At 40.8% G+C, this 26156-nt stretch overlaps 1 protein-coding gene across 11 annotated transcripts in view; it reads left to right on the top strand.

Moving 5' to 3' along the window:
- Window positions 1–26156, top strand: part of fryl (furry homolog, like) — a 95573-nt gene that overhangs the window by 63736 nt on the left and 5681 nt on the right. For 8 of the 11 annotated variants that reach the window (XM_024258972.2, XM_024258971.2, XM_024258965.2 and 5 more), the window contains 23 exons: window positions 1115–1227; window positions 1301–1451; window positions 1518–1621; window positions 1948–2130; window positions 3336–3546; window positions 3831–3952; window positions 4034–4221; window positions 7422–7516; window positions 7592–8187; window positions 8264–8532; window positions 8621–8761; window positions 10395–10595; window positions 10671–10832; window positions 10995–11105; window positions 11184–11360; window positions 12258–12266; window positions 14010–14210; window positions 15832–16017; window positions 19532–19920; window positions 22025–22232; window positions 22311–22460; window positions 22572–22670; window positions 23809–23877. In XM_024258972.2, coding sequence (XP_024114740.1) covers window positions 1115–1227; window positions 1301–1451; window positions 1518–1621; window positions 1948–2130; window positions 3336–3546; window positions 3831–3952; window positions 4034–4221; window positions 7422–7516; window positions 7592–8187; window positions 8264–8532; window positions 8621–8761; window positions 10395–10595; window positions 10671–10832; window positions 10995–11105; window positions 11184–11360; window positions 12258–12266; window positions 14010–14210; window positions 15832–16017; window positions 19532–19920; window positions 22025–22232; window positions 22311–22460; window positions 22572–22670; window positions 23809–23877 — 4135 coding nt within the window. The remainder of the gene's footprint in view (window positions 1–1114; window positions 1228–1300; window positions 1452–1517; window positions 1622–1947; window positions 2131–3335; window positions 3547–3830; window positions 3953–4033; window positions 4222–7421; window positions 7517–7591; window positions 8188–8263; window positions 8533–8620; window positions 8762–10394; window positions 10596–10670; window positions 10833–10994; window positions 11106–11183; window positions 11361–12257; window positions 12267–14009; window positions 14211–15831; window positions 16018–19531; window positions 19921–22024; window positions 22233–22310; window positions 22461–22571; window positions 22671–23808; window positions 23878–26156) is intronic. The other 3 variants (XM_024258969.2, XM_024258973.2, XM_024258966.2) reach the window with 3 other exon arrangements.

Genomic DNA, 26156 nt, shown 5'->3' with positions numbered 1-26156 from the left:
GACGTCATCAGTTGTCGCAGGCCCCCGAGCCGTTCTGACACCCCGAGTAGATGTGGTACCTACACCGGCCCTCCGGGTAATTCTGTCCGGCCCTCCAGATCATTTTATTTTATTATTAGTGCCCCGATGTTAACTTGTACTCATTTATAACTTGTATCACTTTGATGAAATACATTTTTATGGAAAGTAAAATATTGAAAGTTATTTAAGGTTTCAGTTGATTTATTCTGGAATAATATTCCTGCCTGTTTTTATTCATAATTATGTAAAAAAAAAGTTACAGTTTTAAAGTTTTAAAAATTGTCATTCTGCTAGCTTTTTGGACTATTTTGGCATTTGCTAAAAAAATTTTAGGCTATTTTGGAGTTTAGCTAATATTCCAACTACATGCTAACTGTTTAGGCTAATTTAGGGATATTTCACCCATGTGATTAACAACAGCTCTTCTTGCCATTTAAAAGACTTTTATATTTTGTAAAAATTTTTCATTGTTAATTTGAATATTTTTCTCAAAGTGTTTCAATTTTCCATAAAACAACAACTGGAACCAAACATGACCATATGTCTCATTTGATAAATCATAATGTTGAATATGACTTTATTCTAGTTTTAATGTCCCACTCCAATTATCTTGTGATATATTTTTAAAATAAATTTTTATCATTCAGTTTTAGCCAAGATCTAAAAATCTGGGACATAGTTTCTGCAGAGCAGCAGTAGTTCATTAAAAATTCCTCTCTGAGTTGTGGGTGGGGCTGAGTTGTGGGCAGGACCCTAACGCCCCACCCTCTTCCTCATCTTATTGTGGAGTGACCCGCTCAGCTTATTTTCTACGTCACAAATATGATCTTTTTCAAAAGTCATTTTTCATCTGCTCTGCTATTAGAACAAACAAATACTCAGAAATGCAATGTAAAGCTTCATTTTTTTATATATAAATATCTGCCGTCATGTGAAAAATGCTACAAGAACATGTTCAAAACACCAAAAAAACACATTTTCATTGCAGTGGGTCAGAAAGCTTTTGATTTAAAGGTTAATATAACTTTGTTTTGGAGAGTGGGGTGAAACTCCTTTGCTGTGTAACTGCAAATAAAAGTCGTCCGCTCCACAGTTACACTCACCTGGACATCTACAGTGGACTGAACAGCAACCTGAACCGCCAGCATCACCGCCTGGAGTCTCGTTACAGCAGCAGCTCCGGGGGCTCCTACGAAGACGAGAAAAGTAAGCCAAAACTGCGGCTCTTCCTGCCTGTACGGCATCAGCTAGCATCTGTGCTAACTGCTGTGTTTTTCAGGTGACTCCATGCCACTTTATGCAAACTGGCGGTTGAAAGTGATGGAGCACAACCAGCCAGAGGCCCTCCCCTTCCCCCCCTCAGGGGGCTGCTGGTCTCCTCTGGTGGATTACTTGCCAGAGACGAACACCCCTGCAGTGCCGCTCCACAGGTACATTCAATACGTCTTCTGTTTTCAGTGGTGAGCTGAGCTGTTAAACATACACGCTGAATGCAGGTGTAACATTGCGGTCATCCTGCTGACGGACCTCATAGTGGACCATGGGGTCAAAGTAGAGTGGAGCGCCTACCTGCACCTTCTGTTGCATGCTGTATTCATCGGTAAGCACTTGATGAGTCTTTATAGTCCTTCTATAAATAATAAGCTTTGAAGTCATTTATGCACAAGCCTGCATCACATTACAGAGTGCACGAGCTTGTTTTCTGATCAACCCTTTAACACCTGAGGTGACACTATAACACAAAATCTTTAGCATGCTGTAACTTTAACGTAAACACGATCAACGTAATTCCAGTAGATTTTGAAGGAGAAAAGCGGCTCACGCTTGTTGATCATGTTAACAATTAAAAAAATTACAGTAAATCATAGAACATAAACACTGGAGCTCAAGTGTTAAAGGATTAAATATCAACTCTCATTTGTTCAGGGTTTGATCACCATCACCCAGAAGTCTATGAGCACTGCAAACGTCTGCTTCTCCACCTGCTGGTGGTCCAGGCATCAAGTAGCAGTGTTCAGTCTGTAGCTATGGTGCTGTTAGGTAACAGAGACTGCAACGATCCAAAGGTTCTGACTGTCAAGCCAGCACCTCGAGAGTTAAAGCTCACAGGTGAGTTCTGCTGCCCTGAGATGTCTGATGTAGTTTCAAAGTTCGTCACTAGGTGGCAGCAAGTGTTCTCACAAAGAAAGACAGTTTTGTCATTTGGGGAAAATTCTTTTTGAACAAAAATGTCAGCAATCTTGGTGTCAAAACATTCAGGTTGTTTAGGACATTACAGCTTATATTTTTGGTATTTATAAACTTTATCGTTTTTGAAATATTCAAATCCTTCAAAAACTTTGAGCACTTTGAAATTTGGGAACTTCTGCAAACTTTCAGATAGAGACACCATTCATACTTTAAAAGACTGATTTTGGAATTTAACTTTTAATTTAGCAACATGCTAGCTGTTTTTGGCTAATTTAGAGATGTTTCTAGTTTTTAGGCTAACTTTGAGTTAGCTAATGTTTTAGCATTGTGTTAACTCTTTTGTCAAAATATGACTTTTTAAAGTTATTTAGTCTAACTCAGAGTGTTGCTAATATTTTAGCATTATGCTAGCTGTTTTGTCAAAATGATATATTTTTCCACTTTTCTGGCTTTTTAGCATTTAGCTAATATTCTGGCAAGCTATCAGCTTGAGCATTTTTAGCTATTAAGTCACATCTTCAGTGATCACATTTAGCTCACAGCAGTCACAGTTACATTGTCGCAAGTAATGCTATATATCTCGTTTATAAAGCATTTTATTTACCTCTAAAGACTTCTCTGAAGTCAGAGAAGACAAAAACACAAAAGCAAGCAGACCAAGATCAAAACCTGCAGTTTGTCCAATCAGAGGTCGACTGCTCTCGCAGTGGCTGCTGGACGATAAAAATAAAGATAAAATATTGTAAGATAAATAATATAAAAGACTATGAACAATAAGAAAGAAGTGGAAAGTGTGAAGGAACTGTCTTTAAATCCTGGAATAAAATATCATTTGGGAGGGGCTAAAATGGGTTTAAGGGTTGCTGTTCAAACTCCTGTAGCAGCATCTTCCACTCCAAACAAACAGTAGGATATTTATTGAAGTCCTGTACACAGAATTATTGAAGTCTAACTGAATAACTAGAAACACGCATGTATCAAAGCTGCCATAAGTGGGAAAAGCCTGGTTTAAGTGTTTGATGTTGATTCAAGCTGCTTAGCTTTAGATTCTGGTTCAGGAACCCAGACAAACTATGATGTCCACAGTCCACGAAGCTGATGCTGAATAATGTGTACGGCAACAGTTTCCACAGGAACCCGGGAGATTCTGACGGACTTCCAGCCATCACCAATGACGGACTCTGGCCTCAGCTCGAGCTCCACCTCCTCCAGTATTAGTCTAGGTGGGGGGGGTGGAGCTCTGTCCAGCCTCTCCCCACCCCTCCTCAGTGATAGTGATGTGGCTGGAGAGCAGGAGGAGAAGGCCAAAGCTCTTATTGAGTTTATTACGTCGAGGTGAGAAGTTTGTGGTTTTTGTTTGTTTAAAAAAATAAACCCCCTTTTTTTAATCAAATGTACTAACAGCCTTTTTGCTACTGCGTTTAGTCTGCCATGTCTTCCACAGATCTGTGTTTCTATATAATGTACTGACTGTGCACTGATTTGTTTTCATGCTTCCAGCAGAAAGGGTATTTTAACTCTGCATGGGTTTGGGTTTGGACTGGTGCTGGTTGGCCACTTTGCTTGGTGTGAAAAGATCGCAGTCAGAACGCCTCTTCTCACATGCTCTGTCTTCATAGAAAACGGGGTCCGCTCTGGAACCACGAAGACGTGTCGCCCAAGAACCCGGGCATAAAGAGCGCAGACCACTTGAGCAGCTTTGTCAGGCGTGTGGTGACCGTCTTCAAGAACTCCCAAACAGGTCTGAGGCCTCTTGGCTCTGCTCACAGGCGTCACTGGTTTGAGAGGTTCAACGTCTGTTTGCTGGTGTGTGATCCTTCAGGGTTCCAGCTGGACTCGCTGCTGAGTGAGGTGGCCCTGAGAACGGCTCTGTCTTGCTCCTCTCGCCACTACGCTGGCCGCTCGTTCCAGATCTTCAGGGCACTAAAGCAACCTCTGACTTCAGCCACACTATCCGACATTCTGTCTCGGCTGGTTGAGACTGTGGGGGACCCAGGAGAAGATGCTCAGGTCAGAGCTTTGTTTTGTGGTGGCATACGTGTGTGTGGATGAGGGATGAAACCCTCCTGTGTGTTGCATACAGGTTTGGTATTGTTTGAAAGAAGAGGTGTACCAAATATATATCGCGACATTTAGTCCTGTGATGGATTCTGGATGGGTTCTCACCAAGTATCAATCTTTTATTTTCGTTTGAAGAGGCTGTAAATCGTTATATTCATCATCCTTTGGTGAGACGTTCCTTTGGAGGTAGATAGGGCGCATGTTGCACCATTGGGTCTGGAAGCTACTTGAATTAGTGAATTTTTGTTGTGTTATTTATATCAATTTGCACTAAGTACTGGCACTGTTGTTCATGTTTACTATTGTTAACACAGAATTTGACAAATAATTCAAATTCTATTGGTTTTGATGCTAGTCAAAGATAGTGCTGTCATGCGATTAATTTTTTGCGCGATTAATTAATCAGAAGCTGTAATTACTTAATCTAATTATTTGATTTGATCACAGTGACTTTTAACCTAGCGATTGCTGTGAAAAGGTAGTTTGAGGTTCTTTATTTAAATTCCTGACATTGTGGTGCAGTAATAGATCAAAATAAAACTAAAATGGAGGCTTTATGAAGTTTGTTTTTTTCTTCATATAAAAAACTTCCAACCTTTACTTTGACACCGGTGAGTGGTAATTATTTCAGTCTTAAACCATTAAGAAAACAGAAAATAAAATTCTGATCAGCCGATTACCAAAGGAAAAACTGCATTTCTCCGGCTTTTTCTCCGGAGGTAGACAGGTGTAGTTCTACAAATGTGAACACTTGTTAACATTGACTTGAAAGAAATAAAATGAGTAATGTTCTCTGTCCCATTTGAAGCTCATCTTGCACACTAAACTATTAGACAGTTACAGTTACTTTTAAAGCCCCATTTATAGAGGTCAACGACTAAAAAAAAGTTGATTTAGGCTTTGGTTACCCTTTAAATATGAGGAAAAAAGGGTGAACATGTTCACATCTGTTTGAAAAAAAAGTAAAAAATATGTAGTGAGGAGTTTACAGCGTTTAACCCTTGTTCTCTCTTATGGGGTCCAGATGACCCCACCCTTATATTGATGTGTGATCCCTCCCATGACAAAGGTGGACAGGAGTTTGTCTGCCATGGGTCCAGATGATCCCACTTTTAATGTAAACCTGCCTAGGATAGCACAAGGCTTATGAACATCTATGTTGTTATTCACCTTTCGGTGTATCCCGCCAGGGGTTACCACGGCAAATTAGCTTTCACTGAGAGTTTTACGCCAGATGCCCTTCCTGACACAACCCAGCATATAGTCTAAAACCTTTGACCGTCTGCCCTCTACAGGTTGAAACAAGGTATTACAGTTGAATTTTGTCATTGGTCAAATGGTGTGAGTCTCAGAAGTGTGACGTCACAATGCTCTGAGCTATAGTATAAAAGCCCCGTCCATCTTTGATTCTGTAATGGTCAGTCGTTAGCTTTAGCATGGCTCGTGGCGTTCTGTTAATGTCGTTTAATGTAACATAACATGGATTGTAAGCGCAGTAACAGCATAATCTGTCCAAACACCGCGATAAACTCCACCAGATTCTAGCAGAATCGTGTGCAGCGTCTGACCGTCCAGGTGAGACGTCTAGCGGTGTTATTGATCCAACAGGTGTGTATGCTAGCGGTACACATGTGGAGCATGTAACTAAAGTGTTGATTATCAAAGAAAAGTGCTGGACATTTTGAGAAAAGGAGGAGGAATGAATATCGATGGCAGCACTTTAAAAACAATGATCCTATAATATCAACAGTCTGAAAGTTCATATTGTGCCTCAACAATAACAAATTGTCTGACATAAAATGTAAAATTAATTAAAGTGAATTGGAATTTGAACGAATGTGAATGTTTTATTTCCACATTTTTTGCTCTTTGAAACCAGGCCATTTGATTTACTCTTCATCTTGGTTCTTAACTAGAGCTTTGTTTATTAGCTTATTTGTTTATTACCTTAGAATGTGTGTAATTATAGTAAAGACATGTTAGTATTTATTGATCATTTTATTTTGATGTTAGAAAAGGTGTAAAATTGACATATTGTGTTTTAAATTATTCTAAAAAAAGATTTAGAAGGAAATAAAAGATACATTTGTGTTTAAAATAGTTATATATCATAAATTACCAAGGTAATTATTGTAATGTTTACTATATTACAATACTGTTGGTATCGTGAGCCATGTATCGTGAATCACATCGTATCTTGAGTGACTCTGAGATTCTCAGCCCTAATACTGACACAATATAACGTTTTCACAGGTGGATACCCAGATATTAGGCTGACATACACATTCTCATTCAGCTTTTATTTTCCCAAGTTTCATGTCAGAACCGTCTCCATTCTGAAGTTCATTAAAAACAGGCTGGAGCATGCTCAGTCAGGACCACTTGGAGGCTTTTATGCTCATGTCAACAGAAACATAAATTCTTAAAACCATTGACTGTGACAAAGTAACAAATAAGGTTGAAGAAACTAGTTCACTTCTTATGTGGTGACTTGTGCTGTAGATTCTGGAGTTATTATGGTAATATTTTTTCAAATGTTCAAAAAAAAAGTTCAATTTAGCTTCACATTCACATTTTCATACAGGGAAAATTTTATGGTAAACAAGTTTTTATTACAATTATTTGTTTGTTATTTATGATCCCCCCACACACACATTCTAAATGCTTGCCTAATTTTTCATGTGGTGAAAAGTTGTCCCACTCTGCTAGCTTTTTGGACTTCTATGGCATTTACTACGATTTTTAAGGCTGTTTTGGAGTTTAGCTAAAATTTCAGCTACATGCTAGCTGTTTTGGCTAATTTAGGCTTTTCTTTTTAACTTTTTTTAGGCTGTTTTGGAGAGGCTAATATTTACGTGCTAGCTGTTTTGGCTAATTTGGGGGAGGGGGTCAGTTTTTTAGACTATGTTGAAGTTTAGCTATTTTTTCAGCTACATGCTAGGTGTTTTTGGCTAACCAAAGTTTTTTTTGTTTGTTTTTTAGGCTAATTTGGCATTTAGCTAATATTTTAGCTGGCTATCAGCTTCAGCGTTTTCAGCTATCAATTTCAGCATCTTCAGCGGCCAAATTCAGCTTAAAGCATTTACTCTAGCATTATGGCAGGTAATGATATTTATCTAAATAAAATGCTGTTTTTATCTTCTCTGTAGGGCTTCGTCATTGAGCTGCTTCTGACTCTAGAGTCGGGCATTGACACATTGGCTGAAACGGTCAAAAACTATGACTTCCTCTCTGCCTTGACACAGTAAGTCCTGCCACTTAGTGTCTGTCCTGCGCTTACGTTTGTCCATCCTTACTTGATGTTTTATCGTATTCACAGGACCTCAGCTCACGAGCATCTGCTGGGGGCCAAGTTTGCTGCCAACAGAAAGAGCACAGGCCAGCTCAACCTCCACAGCAGCGGGCTGCCCCACGCCGTGCACACTCGCAGCAACTCTCTGCGTACCAGCCTGATGAGCGAGCGCAAAGCCGACAGACGCAGGAGCAACACTCTGGACATAGCAGACCGACTCGGCAGCAGCCTGGGAAATCTGGCACGCACAAGGAGCCTGTCGTCTCTAGGAGGCGGAGTCAGCCCGGGACGAGACGCTGCTCCCCCCGTAGACCCGTCAAATCTGATGGCAACTGTCTTCTGGATTGCCACTTCGCTGCTGGAGTCGGACTATGAGTTTGAGTACCTGCTGGCCCTGCGGCTCCTGAACAAGCTGCTGGGGCAGATGCCTCTGGACCGCACAGATAGCAGGGAGTGTCTGGAGACGGTCCAGGAGAAGCTGAAGTGGTACAACTTTCCTGGCCTGCTTCAGCTTTTCCTCAAAGGTTTCACTTCTGCATCTACACAAGAGCTAACCATCCACCTGCTCAGCAAGCTCATCACTGTGTCCAGACAGATGCTCATCGACCCTACACAAGTGGCAGGCAGGTTTTACCTCCTGAAAGTATTTCCTCTCCTTTAGCTTTAAGGGTTGGTTCTGACCGTCTGACGTGTCTGCAGGTTTCCCGCTGAACATCCTGTGCCTCCTGCCACATCTCATCCAACACTTTGACAGCCCAACTCCTTTCTGCAAAGAAACGGCAGATAAAATAGCCAAGGTGTGTGCAGACGAGAAGTCCGCCACGCTCTCCAACCTGGCCCACATGATGAGCCTGTACAGCACGCACAGCTACTCCCGGGACTGCACCAACTGGATCAACGTGGTCTGCCGGTACCTCAACGACGCCTTTGCGGAGAAAATCCTCAACCTGGTCACTTACCTGGCTGAGGTAAGAGAGACCAAAGTTGGACTGTGCTGTAGGACTCACAGAGAGTCCCATGTTGAATGTTGATCATTATTGTCTTTGTCGCACTCAGCTACTGGAAAAAGGCCTTCCCAGCATGCAGCAGTCATTACTGCAAATCATCTACAGCCTTCTGAGTCATATTGACCTTTCAGCGGCTCCTGTCAAACAGTTCAACCTGGAAATTATGAAGATTATTGGAAAATATGTTCAGGTGAGCCTTTATGATCTAGAAATGTGACATTTTTACACTCAAATGACAGTTACAGAGCCTGTTATAAAGGTGGTACTTGGGATCTTTAGATGCATTTTGCAGGAAAAGCCAAGGTAGTTGATTAGCTCTGCGACTCTGCGTCGCGTGGTGAGCTTCAACTCTGGGCTGGACCATTGACGTAAATAACTGTCGAGTACCGTCGAGTGTTCAAAGATGGGCGGGGCTCTTATACTGGAGCTCAAAGCATGATGACGTGAAACTTCTGGGACTCACACCAGTTGACAAATCACAAAATGCAACTGTAATACCTAGTTTCAACCTGTAGGGGGCAGCACACTGACGGTTTTAGACTCTAATTGCTGAAGTTTGTTATAAATTGTAAAAAATTTCGTAATGACCAATAGACAGCACTTTTAAAGCCTTATTTATAGAGGTCACCAGACAAAAAAAGTCGATTTTGAGTTTGTTTAGCCTTAAGCAGTAGGAGCACAAAATCACGTCTGCAGGGTCAAATCAGGATCAGCTTAAATCAACAAAAAACAGATTGTTAATTTGAAAAATCGACAACTACATTTAAAAACGAAAATTGAAAACTTGAAAAATGGATAAAACTTAATTTTGAAAAACTTAGAAAGTTCACATTAGTTTTGTTTCCACCAGACACGTATTTTTCGCGATGGTTGACGGGCGCTTCTGCTCAGCTGTGGTCGTTTACAGCTTTTCTTTTCTTTTGCTGTCATTAACAACTACATTAACTTGATCAAACCATCCTTACTTTAAAGCGGGGTGCCCAAACCACGGCCCGCGGGCCGGATGGGGCCCTTCTCCACATTAGGACCAGCCTCCCAAACTGCTTTGGCCAAATTAGACATTTTTCAATTTTTTTGGCTAATTTGACATTTAGCTAATATTTTAGCTACATGCTAGCTGTTTTGGCTTTTTAGAATTTAGAATTTTTTTGGAGTTTTTTTTCAGCTAATTTGGCACTTCGCTAATATTTCAGCTAGCTATCAACTTCAGCGTTTTCAGCTATCCGTGTCAGTGTTTTTAGCTATCAATTTAACCATCTTCAACTATTTATCTATTGCAGGTAATGCTATATATATAGTTTTTTTAAATGTTTTTTTTTCTATTAAGGTTACAGAAATGAACTGTTTTAAATTCAGCTATGTGTGGTTTTCTGGAAACCATAAATCTTTACATTTAGGCTGTGATTGTTACACTTTTTCTGTTAGACTACAATGCGACCCCGGCCCCCATCAGAGAAGAAAACAGTTATGTGGCCCTCACAAGAGAAGTTTGGGGACCCCTGCTTTAAAGGGTCTTATCCTCTGGCCACTGATTCTGTCAGGAAGTTGGGGACATTTAATGAGTGGGTGGGGTTTTAGTTTTTATTTTGTTCCTTTAACATGTAAGGCTATCATGCTTTACTTTATGAAAGAATTATTTGTAAACAACGTTTAGGTGAGTTTTTTTTGCATTCATTGAGATCAGTACAATGGTCAGCTTAGTTTCTGCTTCCTAAAGATGCCATAGACCAGACAGAGCCTGTAAATCCAGTCTGAACGATCAGTTTTTCTCTGAAGAGAAATAATCTTTGAGCATTTCCAATCATCTCATTGCATTGTTGCAGAGCCCTCACTGGAGAGAGGCCCAGAACATTCTGAAGCTGGTGGTGTCTCGCTCAGCCAGCCTGGTGGTGCCGGACGACGTGCAGCGCTCCTACAGCTCTGAGTCCTGCAGCTCTCCTGAAATTGCCTTCACTCGTATTTTCAACAACTCTTCCAAGGAGTTGCCTGGCAAGACTCTAGACTTCCACTTCGACATTTCTGAGGTGATGCTCTTCCGCCCTCAAAGTGACACACACTCCTTTGTTTCCATCTCATCACTAACATGCGTGGATTTGCAGACGCCTATTATAGGACATAAATATGGGGACCAGCGTACAGCTGCAGGGCGGAATGGAAAACCCCAAGTGATTGCTGTAACAAGAAGCACCTCCTCCACATCATCAGGGTCCAACTCCAATGGGCTGGTTCAAGTTAGCTGGAAGAGGCCTCAACTCTCACAGGTAGCAGGCTAAGCTAACCGTTTACATTTATGAACTATTCCAGGGTAGCCATGTGTCGTTTACCAGTCTGTTTTTGCTTTGCTCCAAACTCTGCCAAAAACAGCATGAGACAGTCAGGTCCTCTTTAACCATTTGCCCCTTTATGTTCTGTTGTGCTTTCAGAGGAGAACGAGAGAGAGGCTGATGAACGTCCTGTCTCTATGCGGCCCAGAATCTGGCATTCCCAAAAATCCATCTGTAAGACTCCTCTCCTACTCTAAAGGCTCAGAAAAGGTCTCTGTAACCATCAGCTGGCATGCATGTATCTGTGTTTCTGGATCTGTTTTTTTTATCTTCCTGCTCTTCCTTCAGGTGGTTTTCTCATCCAACGAGGATCTGGACTCTGCAGATCAGCAGACCAGCCTTATACCCACTGTGGAGGAGGTGACCGGGGAGGAGGAGGTGCTGGGGGAGGACACAGGCAGCGAGCAGCAGTTTGGTGTCTTTAAGGACTTTGACTTCTTAGATGTGGAGTTGGAAGATGCTGAGGTGAGAACAACAAACACGGGGATGAAGAATCTGGGCTGACTGCTCTTGTTATGGTAGATAGAGGAGGGAAGAAAAGCTTCATCTGCCGTTTCAGTTCTCAAAAGATTCAGTCCTGCTGTTGACACTTTAACACCAGAGTTTTAGCTCCAGTGTTTACATTCTACCATAACTCTTCAACCATTTACACTACATGTGTCAAAGTCAAGGCCCGGGGGCCGGATCCGGCCCTCCAGATCATTTTATTTTATTGTTATTAATGGCCCGATGTTATCTTGTGCTTTTTTTCTAACTTGTATAATTTAGACAAAATTTTTGTGGAGAGTAAAATATTGAAAGTTATTTAAAGTTCAAGTTGATTTATCCTGGAATAATATTCCTGCCTTTTTATTATTCATAATTGTGTTAAAAAGTTATGGTTTTAAAGTTTTAAAAATTGGCATTCTGATAGCTTTTTGGACTATTTTGGCATTTACTAAGATCTATTTAGGCTATTTTGGAGTTTAGCTTATATTTCAGCTCACTCTGCGACATCACCTCATGAGGACCCGCTTGTTCTTGTGGGTATGGGAGGGGCTGCTGGCGACAGTGCAGGTCTTTAGAGGATTACTCATAAATGCGTGAATGGATCAAAATACCACTTTGAGGTTCTTTATAGTGAGAATGACCAGTAAAATGCATTTAGAACCTCAAAAAGTTGTTTTTTCATGGTAGGGCCCCTTTACCCTTTGATCACATGAACGGTTGAAGAGTTACAGCATATGAACAGGTGTGGTAAAGGGTCACATCAGCTTAAATATCGTGTCTGTTCAGTACTTTGTTTCATTGTCTTCTGATGCTCTCGTTAAAACATGATGTAATGAGGCTAACATACCTGTTCTTTTCCTCTCTTGCCTCAAGGAGCTCCAGGTAAGTGTGGGGCATAAAAGTTGCACAGAAAACTTCTTTTGTCATTTTGTTCCCACCATTCACTTGTGTGATCATCAGCTGAAGTACAGTAATGTTCTGATTTCTCTTGTGACTGTGAACCCTTACTTTAGCTTTACAAGTTTGCATCCCGTTTCATTCTTATGGCGCGTTCACACCAAACGCCATTCACGCGGCAAATTTGTGTCCAGATGGTGAATTTTCTGCTCGACAAAAGTATCTTCATAAAGGTGATGCTCCAGACAAAAAGTCTGCAACCTTTGACGCTAAAAGAGCCATTTATTCTCATTTCTTACGGACCTGAACCCAACTAGAGCCACAAAGTCACATTTTATTGTTTACAAATACACAATATTTATGCTTTTTGGCAACTAAACATTATTTATAAATGTTTAAATATTATAATAATTGAATTACAACAGTGTCTATATGTTTATATATAACAGTTGTAACTTCTTTTACTTTTGACAGCAGCGCACACTAGTTCCTTTCAAAATAAAACACACCCTGTGTCATAAAACGTCCTCCTGCTGCAGCAGCTTTACTTGAATTAAAAATGTGATGTTTTTTATCATTGGGATTTTGGTGTGTTTTTTCCTTTTAATCTATAAATAATCTAAAAATAAACAACATTCTAGTAGAATCTATTTATTAAAAAAAAATCAAAGCATTTAGAATAACCTGAGCTAATTGATGATTTTCAATGATGATTGAGATCATTTTCAATCGTTTTCAACCATATTTTTAAAAACTTTAGCCAGTTTAGTGTATTTTATCAAAATAAAAAAGTAAAAAACTTTTAGACTTTTATTTGAGTAACTACAAATTAAAAAGACAAATTTAAAGAACATTTCTACAGAATTTCTGACATCAAATTCAACATGTTTTACTAAGTTACTTTACATGTTAAAAATCTAAGCAGAAATGACGAAACTTAACTAACTAATCTACTATTTATTCAATCATTTACATTTTTCATTAAAGCTAAAGAGCCATAATAAAGTGACAGAAGAGCCACAGATTGCAGACCTCTGCTCCAGACGCATGTGGAAGCTAAATGTTTTTAGCCGGATGGTGTCTGTGTATGTCTCATCTACAATGCATGGAGGACATGGATGATGTTCAGAAATCATGTTTGTTTATTTTTACAAAAGCATTGGTAATCATGTCCTCATGTTTGGGTTCATGAGATCATTCAGATACGGTGAACTTCACCATCTACTGCAGAAGCTGCATCTGAATGACGGCTGCTTTCAGCGGTACTTCCGTCTCTGTGAGCCAGTTTGACGACGTGCTGTTCCACGTTAGTCCAAAAGGAGAAAAATCTAAATGAGGATCTTTTTATAATTGCCTTCATGCAAATGAGACAAATATCAGAAAGTTCAGAACGAGAATGATCAGATTGTTGGTTCAGGACCTGCTGATCACGTCATGATGTCACAGGTCAAAGCTGAACCCCTGATTGGATGACACCAGGCAAAGTCTTCACCAAAGTTCAGATATATGAACTTGTGAATTCTTGCATCAGAATTTTTGCGGCGCTGCTTTGTCTCGCTGCCCCTGACGTGTGAACTGCGTTGGGTGTGAACGCAGCTGGAAAAGCGCCTCACCAGCATTCCTCATTTTTGTTTTTTTATTTTGTTTACTTTGTGGTTGCTTCAGTGGCGGCGTGTAGTACATCTTTATTTCGAATGGACGAGTTTTCATCGCTTGGTTTTCCTGCAGGGGGAGAGCATGGACAACTTCAACTGGGGCGTACGGCGCCGCTCACTGGACAGCATGGACAAAGCGGACACGCCGTCTTTGCAGGAATGCCAGTACACAGGCAGCACGCCGAGCCTGAATCTGACCAACCACGAGGACACAGACGAATCTTCTGAAGAGGAGGTACTGAGCGCTAGCCAGGTTCTCAGCCGCTCCGGCCTTGTAAGTCTCACTCTGATCAGGGTCCCCCCCCTGCTTCCCATGCAGCCCGCTGGCATGGTGTGTGTGTGTGCATACTGAGCCGGCCTGCTGCACTTTGCCTTTTTCACATCTCAGCCCTGCCACTCCCCATAGGTGATTTTTTTTTCACACAAATGAAGCTTTTAATGGTTAATGCTGGAAAGTCGGGCTTACTGGGAGCTCAAACAGAAGAAGCTGGGACAGTATGGAAGTCAAATAAAGGGCAAAAATTATCAAATGACACTTTTCTCTTTCTGGGTTCTGTAAGTTTATTTTAGGCTAAAAATTCAGTTTTCTGACAATTAAAATAACAAAATAAAAAGCAGATTCCTGTGACATCTATTCAAAGCTTTGTCTGCACCGTTTTCTACACCCTGACCTCTTCACTCCTGCTACGGTCACTAAAACAAGAGTCTACAACCTTTAACCCTAAAAAAGACGCTCGGTCCAATGTCTTTCTGACTGAAACCCGCAGGAGTCGCCAAATCCTCCTCAAAGTTTTCCCCCGTTTCCGTCTCATCAACACCCGCGGTTGAAGAATGTTCGTTACCGATCCATACTCATCAAAATCTTCTGATCGTGCTTTGAAAACATTTATTGAAGAACATTGGAGTATTACTCAACATAAATAGTTTTATTTTCTTTTTAATTCAGAACAATAGACGGTTCTGCAGTGTAGAATCCGGCTTCATCCATAATAAACACCTGCTCCAGATTATAATGATCCTCCGAGTTATCTTTTTCATTTTCCGTCTGTTTCTGAGTCAGCTGATGCCAATTCTCTTTCGCTGTAGTCGCATCGTTTTGACGCACAGCTACATCATCATCTACACCCCGCATGCGCTTCCATGGTCCAATGCTCAATGGAAACGCTCACTTGAATTGCCCGGACCGTTCTGAACCGGCCAGGAGGGGACTGGTCTGGTCCGGACCGCTCAGTGGAAACGAGGCATTAGCAGATTAACATGAACAATATACAGCAGAATAAAAGAAAGCAAGAAAGTCCAGTCAAACATGTTTTTATTTTTTCTTTATCACTTTTCTCCATTTATTAACGTATATAAGCAGCATAGATGGATAGTCTAATTTTTAAAAATCTACACACATAACTGTTCTATGCAATCCCAGCTTTTTCTGAGTTCAGAGTGACAGCTAAAGATTTGACATTGCCTCCTCTACAGTGAATGAACCGAACAGATCTGTGAAGTCGGGGGAATAGTTCCCGTGTTTCCACGCTTTCTCCCTCCTTTCCGTGTCCTGCTGGACCTTTCTTCTTGGTCTTTGCACGAGCAGAGAATGGGCTTTATAAAAAAAAAGACAGCATGCATTTTTAAGGAGCAAACTAGTCATAAACTAAAGTATTTTTGAGCTAAATGCTAACACTGCTGGCATGAGCACATCGAAGCAGACTTTGAGCTCTTCTGACAGGAAGATATCTGCTGCAGTGTGTTTGTGTTTCTTGCTTTACCCTGCAAATACATGGCCTCAATGAAACATCTTCTTGAAATGCATTCGAACTTCAGAAAGGTTCACAGTTCAACTGATTCTAGTAAAAGTCTCCCTGCAGTAACTAAGTTTGAACGCTGTTGTTTGTGTTCTCTAGCTAAACAGCGACTCCGCCACAGACGACGCCACATCCAACCACGTGGACTCCCTGCAGCATTCCCAAGAATCGTCCAGCAGCGCCGTGACCGAAGAGGCGTCTGTCCTGCAGCCTCTGCCCTCTGTCCCCTCCCTCCCCTGTTTGGAGATGACCCACTCGAGCAGCACCTGCAGCCAGCTGCCTGAGGTGCGGTCGATTGGGAGCAGCAAATAATCCGTGGAGCTTAATCTGCCTCTTTCCTTCTGTCCAGCTGTGTGCTCTTCTTCTAGATGGTTTTTGATGGATGATCTGCTGCTTTCAGGGAGATGCGAATGGGTCGAATCCTTAGTTTTGTTCTATCTACTGCTGCGTTAAAAACTTCTGCTTCCGCTGCGTTGGAGCGGATCTTTCCCTAGTTGCTTTGGTGCGGGTGTGGTGCTGCTGATGGCTGCTTCTTCAGCTCTTTTAAAGTGGTGGGGCTTGATTATGTGATTGGGGAAGCTCACCTCAGGTCAGCTGTTACTGCTCACCCCCAATAAGACAGAAACTGACCGTAAAAACATGAGAGCGGCTCCTTTACCCTCAGCAGACACATGTAAGTATCAGAACCTAACAGCACCGTTGACTGATAAAGTCAACTGAATCAGAACTGCAGCCACATTAACCTTTTAGCTCCACTGTTTATGTTCTGTCATTTTTTTAACTGTTAACACGATGATTCCAGTAGATTCTGAAGGAGAAAGGCGGCTTGAAAATCCTTCAGAATCTACACAGAATACAGCACGTTAGAAAGACAGGTGTTAAAGGGTTAACAAGCTGCTCTTTTGCTTTAAACTGCTGCTAACATTCCTCACGCGTACTAACAGCACTGATTTTTCTTTTTAAGGGGGCGGGGCTTCCTGAAACCCTTTTGAACCTTTTTACATGTCAGACAGAATTATCTTGAGCTCACAAAGTTTGCAGTAGTTCTTCCTGTTCCCACCTGCAGATCTGAACGAAACTCTAATTCAGCTATCGGTCCGATGTCATTTGAAGGACAACCCCCCCTCTTCCCAACAGCTCTTAGTATAATGAGCCCCCGATAAAGCCATCAATACTCCTACTCATTGCCTGCAGGATGACCACTTCTAAAAGCTTTCTGTAATATAGATGCTGTCTCTTTGATGTACTGGCCGCCCGCCACGCCGGCCTTTCTTTGTCCAAGATAAAAAAAAAATATATCTTCTTTTGCTTGTAGACTTAGCATCTGTTTATTGACAGTTTGATTTTAAATTGTAGGGTTAATTCCTAAACCTATTAATGGACCGCGGTCATTTAGCTTCTTTAACAAAGTCAGTTTGTTGTGTTTGGATCATTAGCTAAGTCACAAATTGTTTGTCTTGATTCATTCCTAACCTAAAAGCAGAATCCAAAACAGTCTGACTGCAGAAGCAGTACTTTCACTGTATCTCCTGTTTGCAGATTTTTTTTCAGTGGGTCTTATTCTGCATCCTCATTGGCTGGTGACCTTGTCAACCAGTCTTTTCTATGATGTTTCATGTACAGAATGCGTTCAGATTTCTTGAGTTTCATGAATCGTTTATCAGGATCAGAGATTTGTTTTCATTCGATAATCCTGAAATAAGGATCACCCCGGTTTGTGTGTGCGTAATTCTTGATTTGTATCATAGAAGTGCAGAAGTACTAAAATGACAAAATAAAAAAAAATACAATTTACAGACGTACAAATTAAAGTTACAACAACTTGAAACTAATAACACACACAAATCTTTAAAAATTAGGCACAAATCCTCAGTTATTCACAAATCTGAGGTGAGACTCTTCACGTCTCAGAGATTTGTCCGTAAGTGATGCGTTTAAATGCTAACAGAATGCTGGGTCGTCAGTTTTCTTTTCAGCTGTTTTGAATTTAGATCAATAATATAAAATATGTGAATAATATCTGGTCAAACTTAACATTTTCCCACTTTCTTAAACAGTTATGAATGATAATTAATAGGAGCAAGTCTAAATAAGTGTTTTAAAGCACTAATTCCTTTTAAAAAGAAAAATATTTCCCAGAACTGATCAGTTCCTCTCGGCGCCAGACCCTTCTTAACACCGCAGATCGGAGCGTAGGGTTGATCGAGCCTCTACGCCCTGTCTCTGTTTAGAAGGGCCTTGCAGAGCTGAATCGCTGTATTCGCTGCTGAGAAGCTCTGCGGGGAGACCAGATCATAGCGCCCCCACACTGCTGCCTCCTCTTATACGGTCAATGCATGGAATTCTGGTTGAGAGACACAGCAATTGCAGGCAGAACCGGCCTGCTCCAATCTGCAGCTCTTTAGAAAGGCCCGGCACCGCCTGCTATCCCTATGACTGGTGACCAGCGCTCGTCACAGATCCCCTTACCAGAGGCGCTGTCAGGGGCGGGGCTGTGGTGAGAAAGGGATCAGTTCTGCTAAATGCTTTTATTTTTAATGGGATAAATGTTTTAAAAACACTTATTTAGACTTTTTCATGTTAATTATCGGGCATATCTGTTTAAGAAAGTTTTACCAGATAATATTTACAATCCAAGTTCAAAGCAGCTGATAATAAAACTCTGATGACCCAGCATTTTAGCAGCATTTAAATGCATCACTTACGGATGAATTCCTGAGACGTGAAAAGAGTCTTCACTTCTGAGGTGTTATCAGGACTTTTAGCATGGAATCATCCATCTGTTTACACTGTCTCCTGCTAACTTACAGCCCCTCACACCCCCAACCGAACATTAGTGGTGCAACAAAAGTAACATCCGGTCGTACAGTTCTGATCCAGATTCCAGTTCAGACGAGGAAAACAAAGAAGTTCATGGATCTATTTGTCTGCAAGTGGATGCATCAGAACTGAGTGGAACAGGGAGTCTGTGGCTTGCTGTAGTAGTGCCGTCACACTTACAAGCTTTTCCCACATTTTTTCATCTGTTCCTGACTCACAGCAATTTCAGTTGAAAAATATTCTGAAATTCCATTTTAAGTTTAATTTTCTTCCTCAATCATGAGAAAAATGTCACAAGAACAGCTTATAAAGGGTAACAAAACCCTAAATCAACTTTTTTCGTCTGTTGATCTCTATAAAAGGAGCTCTAAAAGTGCTGCCTGTTGGTCACTGCCACATTTTTGACAAATTAAAATAAACTTGTTTAATTCTTAAAAATAGTCTAGAACTGTCTGTGTGCTGCCCCCTACAGGTTGAAATGAAGTATTACAGTTGAATTTTGTGGTTGGTCATACATTTAAGTTCCACGTCATGTTCTCCAGCTCCACCCCTCTGACTGGATTTTCACATTTCAGCCTCCAACTTCCCTGTTTGGTTACCCTTTAAAAACAACAATACAATGTTTTTTAAATTGGAGTGGGTCTTTAAAACATCTGTAATCCTGCGTCGTGGATTTCACCTAATGCTAGTTATTTATAGAGCGTAACCCCTGAGATAAACGAGGGAACGCTGTGTATTTAGTTTGACATATTCTGTCTTAAGTTCATTTTTCCGTTTGTCGGAGTTCTAGTCCAGTTTTTGGGGTTGTAGCTGTTATCATGCTAACTATTTTAGTATTGGAAGGAGCATTTGTTTTTGTTTTTTGTACTTTCCTTCCAGGATGTCCAAATAAGGAGAACAGTTTTTAGAATGTGACACAGCTGTGGAGACTCACCTGTGCAGTCACACCTGAGCGCCTCCCTGTGGCCTTCTGTTTCAGGATGCTGTGAGCGTGACGGCAGCAGACGAGCTGAGCAGCAGTGTGAGCGAGGACACCGGGTTCTCCAGCGCCCCCCCTCTGTCCTCTGACCCCCTGGAGCTGTGCGACCTTCCAGACCCACACGACCCTCAGGAGACGCTGGACCCTCCTCCGGACCTGAACCTGGACCACCCTCCCCCGCCGGCCACTGACACTCCGCCGGGCTCCCTTTGCGAGGAAGAGTCCCAGACGGTACTGGATCTGTGTCTGCCGGCTCCTCCTGAAACCAAGCCGGACCCGTATCCGGACAGCACTTGTGACTCTGTGTGGGAAGAAGACGTGACTCAGGCCCTGAAAGAGCTGGACGATCGCTGTGAGGAAGAGGAGGCGGATTTCTCTAGCATGTCCAGGTAAAGAAAGCTGATTTTTTTGTTTCATACAAATACTTCAGTGTCCACTTTTTGAGTTGTTTGTGAATTAGCTCTGATTTGCATAATGAAAAGAAAAAGTTTCCCTGTTTGCTGCTGATGTTCTTCTGTGCTTTGATTGGAATCGTGAAGGAGTTTGTATTTGTAATGACAAACGAGTCAACCACCAAAGTACTCTGAAAGGCTTTCTTAAATATAATTTAACACCATCATAGGGATGCAGTGATCAACCTTCTGCACAATTCAGTTCAGTTTTGGGTCATGGTTTTGGTTGGGTTTGATATATTGTGTGTATTACAAAACGACAAATACAAAGTAATTAAAAAAATGTTTTAAAATCTGCAAGTAACAATGAAGAAACCCCTTTCAGTTGGCTAGTTTAATGTTATGAAACAAATCCCTAAATTTGGCACAACACGTGTTTAACCTGTGAACATGCTGATGTATTCAGTAGGGATGCAACAACTCACTTTTCCACATGATGCGGTTCGGTGGTGTAACATACGGTTTGGTTTTAAACCAGTCAGATGGTTTAATCCGGCCCAGTCATGAAGAGAAAAATGCAGAAGGATGCTGGGAAAAGAAAGCAAGATTCTAGCCCATTCCTGTGGCGAGTTGTGATTCTTTAAAGAAAAGGCTGCAATACAAATTCCGCCACTAAGAGGAGCAAGAGGAAACACAAGACCGGCATTACAAAAAGACCAAGAAATAAACATAATAAACAATGTAACAATAAGTGATTAGGCTACTTGTTTTTTGAGGCAAACAAAGCAAAAACAAAACTACAGACTACAAGTTGACCAAAGGTTATTTTGTTATTATGTTACTGGTCCAGCCTACTTGAGGTCAGACGGGTTGAATCTTATGGAAGTGTTTGTGACTCATAGTTCTAAATAAAAGTCAATACTGGAAATGCTTTTTCATTTTTACAATTTAACGGCATTATTTGTCTCCTAAGTAAAAAGAAAAAGCAAATCTCTGAACTACGTTTTCTTTTTCTTCTTCAGCACAGCTCATTCTGTAACTGAATTAATATGATAAAGAAAATGGAATTTGACATTTCATTTTCAAAAAGCTCTTTTGTAAATTATGAATAAATGTGAATAATGTTTATTAATTATGAATAGTAAAAAGTCAGGAATGTTATTCCAGAATAAATCAACTTAAACCTTAAATAACTTTATATATTTTACTCTCCATAAAAATATATTTTGTCAAAATGATACAGTTAGAAATGAGCACAAGTTAACAGCAGGCCATTAATAACAATGAAATAAACTGATCTGGAGGGCCGGATAGAATAACCCGGAGGGCCGGATCCGGCCCGCGGGCCATGGCTTAACTCGGTGGGATGAAGACTTTTAAATGTGATGAAATGTGCCTCCTGGCTGGAGTTCTTCAAACTCTGAAGGTGTCCCAGCACAGTCTGGCTCAGGTCCACAGCTCTTAAGTGTTTCCTCATCAAGGTGGGCCAATTCTGACCAGAGGACGGCAGTAAAGAAAAAGACCAGAAGGCTTTTCTAGGCTGAGTTTTTTTAACGTAGTTCAGATGAGGGGTGTCCTGACATTAATAATCAGCGAGCGATTCTGGAAAGCTGCAGGGCATCAGCCTGCTTTCTGAGAGGGAGAGAAGTGGATCAAAGCAGCTACATTTCATAAGTGTGAATTTGGGAGCTGTGTGTGTGCTGGGCTGGTATGAAGCACTCTGCAGTTCTGTGTGGGATGAGTGCAGCACGCTGCTGCAGAGGGCTGCTGCAGACGAGGGGAGGGATAGGCGCTCGCTTAGGTGAGGATGAGGACAGAGACGGTGTCCGTGGCAGCGCTCGGCACTTCAGGCTTTAGATATTTATATTCGGTCTGTTTCTTCAAGCTGTTCCATTCGACAGGCCTGTGAGTATTTCTTGTTGCGTTGATGTGTGCTTGTCAGAAAACAGAGATGCTAAATGCTAGTAGCTGATGATTATCTTGAGCTCCCGTCGGGCTCAGAGCTCTGGGTTTGCTGCTGTGCGGTTGATGACGAGTGTGTCTGTCCTTCAGAGTAAAAGGTGCTGCAGCTCATTGGTCCCTGTGCGCTTGTGTGTTTCAGTCAAGATGAAGGTGACGCAGACTGCTTCTCTGAGATTCAGGCCTCTCCGCCCCCTTCGCCCTTCCTCTCTGCCATTCTGGCAGCGTTTCAGCCTGTTGCCTACGACAGCGAGGAGGATGCTTGGCGTTGCCATGTCAACCAGATGCTGTCAGACACCGATGGGTCATCGGCTGTTTACACTTTCCATGTGTTTTCCCGACTCTTTGAGGTTAGCATGTTTCCTTTGAGTTATGTAATACTATTGGAGTAGTTTTAAATGTATTTGTTTTCCATATTTACTGTGTAGAGTATTCAAAGGAAATTTGGCTCCATCACACATTCGTCAGTTCGTTTTCTTGGAGAAAGGCTTCAGCGGATGGGTAACCAGTTCCTCAGTTCACTGGAAGTCATGACGTCCTGCTCGCAATGCCCCACAGTCCTGATGGACGCAGAGACGGTAAGGTCATCCCATTAAAACTGCAGAGCTCTTTCCTGTCCACATGCTTGAATGTCTGTGCTGGACTTTGCTGTGGCTTCATGGATGAGGTGTCCTGCTGTGTGTCCTCAGCTGGTTTCTTGTGGACTGTTGGAGACTCTGAAGTTCAGTGTCCTGGAGCTGCAGGAGCACCTGGACACTTACAATGCCAAGAAAGAGGCTGCAGAGGATGTAAGTAGGAGAATCTATCCCCACTCTATTTCTTTTAAGCTGTGGACAGACCATGTGATGCACGTTCAAGAACAGGCCAAACTGGTGTTCTTGAACGTTCATAGCCCAGAGGTCTGCAACCTGAGGCTCCGGAGCCACGTATGGCTCTTTGACTCCTCTTTTGTGGCTCTCTGGTCGCAGTAAATTAAAATGCTTCTTTTTAAAAAGTCGCCTATTTTTCTAGTGAGTCATATAAATCAAAACAAAACAGTCAAACTTTAATAAACTCACTCACAAACATTTGACGAATATTACTTATGCCCCCACTAGGTCATGACTACAATACCCACAATGCTCCAACAATCAAGCAAACATTTTAGCTTCATAGTTGCACTAAAACATTTGGACAGAGCGCCGTGTACCACCGAACTGGACCACAACCAGAATTCACTCACACCGGATTATAATAAAGGAGACTGTTTCAAGGGTTTAATTGTGCCATATGGTTCAAAAAACACAGTTTGGGTGACTAATAAATTCTGAATTATTCCTACATAGTAGCTTATGTACATAGTTTATGAATTTCTACCAAAATCTATAAAATAGACTATACAGTTGTTTTTAATTAATGCTGACATTAAACTGCCTAATGCAATATTTGCTGCATTGAGATGATCCTATGTCTTTTATTTTGAAAGGAAGTCATGCCTTGGGTTTAGGAAAGTGTGTAAATGTTGCACCAGAATAAACCCAACGTCGCAGCTTTGCTTCAAATACATTTCTGTGCGGTTAGCGTCAGCATCAGTGCTGGAGGGATAAAAATAACTCTGCTCTCTTAAATCAGTTACAGAGGGCCAGGCAGGAGAAACTGCAAGGGGGTGGGAGAAGCCAGGGAGGGGGAGGAAGAAAGATGAGGCTTCTGGGATGCAGGGGCGCTAATTGAATGAGGCAGCGATGTTCCCTGGAGGCCGAGATAGCATCCCATACTCGGGAACAAGCCCTCTTTAATTCACCAAGTAGAACTCTTTTATTGAATCTGCTGCCCGGCCAGCCTTGATTATATGCTGTACGTAAGCGCGTGGCATCAAAAAGAACGTCTGTGTCTTGCTCTCTTGTTGTCAGCCCTTCATTTGAACCTGTCTGTCCTCTAACCCTGTAGTGGCTGGAGAACTGCAGGAAGACCTTTGGAGACAAAGACAGCAGCCAGAGACCCAGCAGTCATGCACAGGTGGGGGTGACGCTCTCAAGTCTACTTTCAGATGCTATCTGCTATGATGACCACAGGAGTCGCCAGAGTTATGTTCTAATAACCCACAATAGACAAAATACACCAAGTGGTCATTATTATTTATCACTGTAGCTATAGATCACATGTGTCTAAGTCCAGGCCCGGGGGCCGGATCCGGCCCTCCAGATCTTTTTATTTATTAATATTAACGGTCCATTGTTATCTTGTGCTGATTTCTAACTTGTACAATTTTGACCAAATAAATTATTAAGGTGAGTAAAATATTGAAAGTTATTTAAGGTTTAAGTGGATTTATTCAGGAATAATATTCCTGCCTTTTTATTATTCATAGTTATGTTAAAAAGTTAATTTTTAAGTTTTTTAAATGGGCTTGCTAGCATTTTGGACTATTTTGGCACTTACTAAGGTTTTGACTAATTTAGGCATTTTTTTCTGTTTTTTATGCTATTTTGAAGTTTAGCTTATATTCCAGCTACATGCTAGCTGTTTTGGATAATTTAGGCTTTTTTTTTGTTTTTTAGGCTATTTTGAAGTTTAGCTAGTTTTTCAGCTGCATGCTAGCTGTTTTGGCTAACCTAAGTTTTTTTTAAGTTCATTAGGCAAATTTGGCATCTAGGTGATATTTTATCTGCCTATCAGCTTCAGAGTTTTCAGCTATCAATTTCAGCATCTTCATCGGAAAAATTCATCTTACAGCATTCACACTAGCATTATCATCGGTAATGATATATATCTAGTTCATAATTATGTTAATAAGTAACCGTTTTAAAGTTTTAAAAATGTAGTTTGAGTGTTCAATAAATGTTTATGCTGTTCAGCCCGTGACCTAAGATGTGTTTTGGATTTTGGCCCCATATGTGATTGACACCCCTGATCTATAGGTGATTTAAAGCCATAAAATGACTCACTTTTATACTCTTATGTTTAAACTTGATAGAGAAAGAATTCTAGTTTTATAGAATGAGAACAAAGATATGATCTAATGTAAATTTGACAGACTGATGATTCTGATTCTGTGCATTCTGTGTGTTGCTGTTTAGTTTGCATTAATTGTTGATGGAATTAAAATGCACTGTTCCCTTATTTATTGTGGGAATTACGTTTTTAAAATAATCTGCAATATATGAAAAAGTAGTAGGATTACAGATGTTTACAGAATGCTGTAAAACTCCTCACTACACACTTTATACACTATTCTCACGCAGACATGAAAATTTTCACACTTATTTAAACTTATTTAAGGAAATCTTTATAGAAAAGTCCAGTTTTATGGAATGAAAACAAAGATCTGATTAAAGATTTATAGAGATTGATTGACCAAATCTACAATCAATCAGCTAATTGACTGTTAAATTAGTCGACTATTTTAATAGTCGATTAGTGATTGATTAGTTTAGAGTTTAGCTAATATTTTAGCATGATGCTAACGTTTTTGGCTAATGTGGTATCTACTGAGGTTTTACAGGCTAATTTTGAGTTTTGCTTCTATTTTAGCAACATGCTAACACTTTTGATTATTTCAGGTTACTGAGCATCTAATAAGGTTTTTGGGCTAATGTGGAGATTAGTTCATATTTAACAACACACTAAACATTTTTGTAAAATTGGCCTGTATTAGGGATTTTTAAGCAATTTTACAACAAAACGTTAAGAAATGGAGGTCAGTTTCAGCGCTCTTTCATTGTTCTTTAATGAACTTCCAGTCTTTTAGCAAATTTAACATTTTGCAAATAGCTTTTGCATTGTCAATAAATCCCTTCACCAATTAAAGTCAATTGCATCACCATTTTCAGCAAAAAGCTTCAGCATCTTCAGCGACTACTTCAGCAAATAACATTCATACTAACATTATTGCAGGTGATGCAACTTTTCTAGTGTAATCTTGTTTTAATACCAGAAACAAATGAAGGACACAGGCTGCTCAATTCATTAAAAGTTTTAATAAACTATCATCTTTATTGTCTTCAGTTTTAGTTAGTTTAAAGCTAATGATGGTTAAGATGTGTGTTTTACATCCACTTTGTGCATGACCTGATTAGTCGACTAATTGGAAAAAATAATCTGTGATTAGTCGACTATTAAAATAATCATTTGTGGCAGCGCTACAATCAAGTAACTATATGCATAAACCACAAAGACAACCTAAGGAGAACTTTAACTACACTTTATAACTTCAAAGCTGCTAACCTGCTTTCCTTCAGAAGATCTGAGTTTCCTCACTGATAGACGTGACCCTAAACTTCAGTCTGAGCATCTGT

This window comes from Oryzias melastigma, linkage group LG4 (assembly GCF_002922805.2).
Source record: "Oryzias melastigma strain HK-1 linkage group LG4, ASM292280v2, whole genome shotgun sequence".
In the NCBI taxonomy this organism is placed as follows: domain Eukaryota; kingdom Metazoa; phylum Chordata; class Actinopteri; order Beloniformes; family Adrianichthyidae; genus Oryzias; species Oryzias melastigma.
The sequence above is the reverse complement of the archived record's forward strand: the minus strand, read 5'-3'. Positions and strand labels throughout refer to the sequence as shown.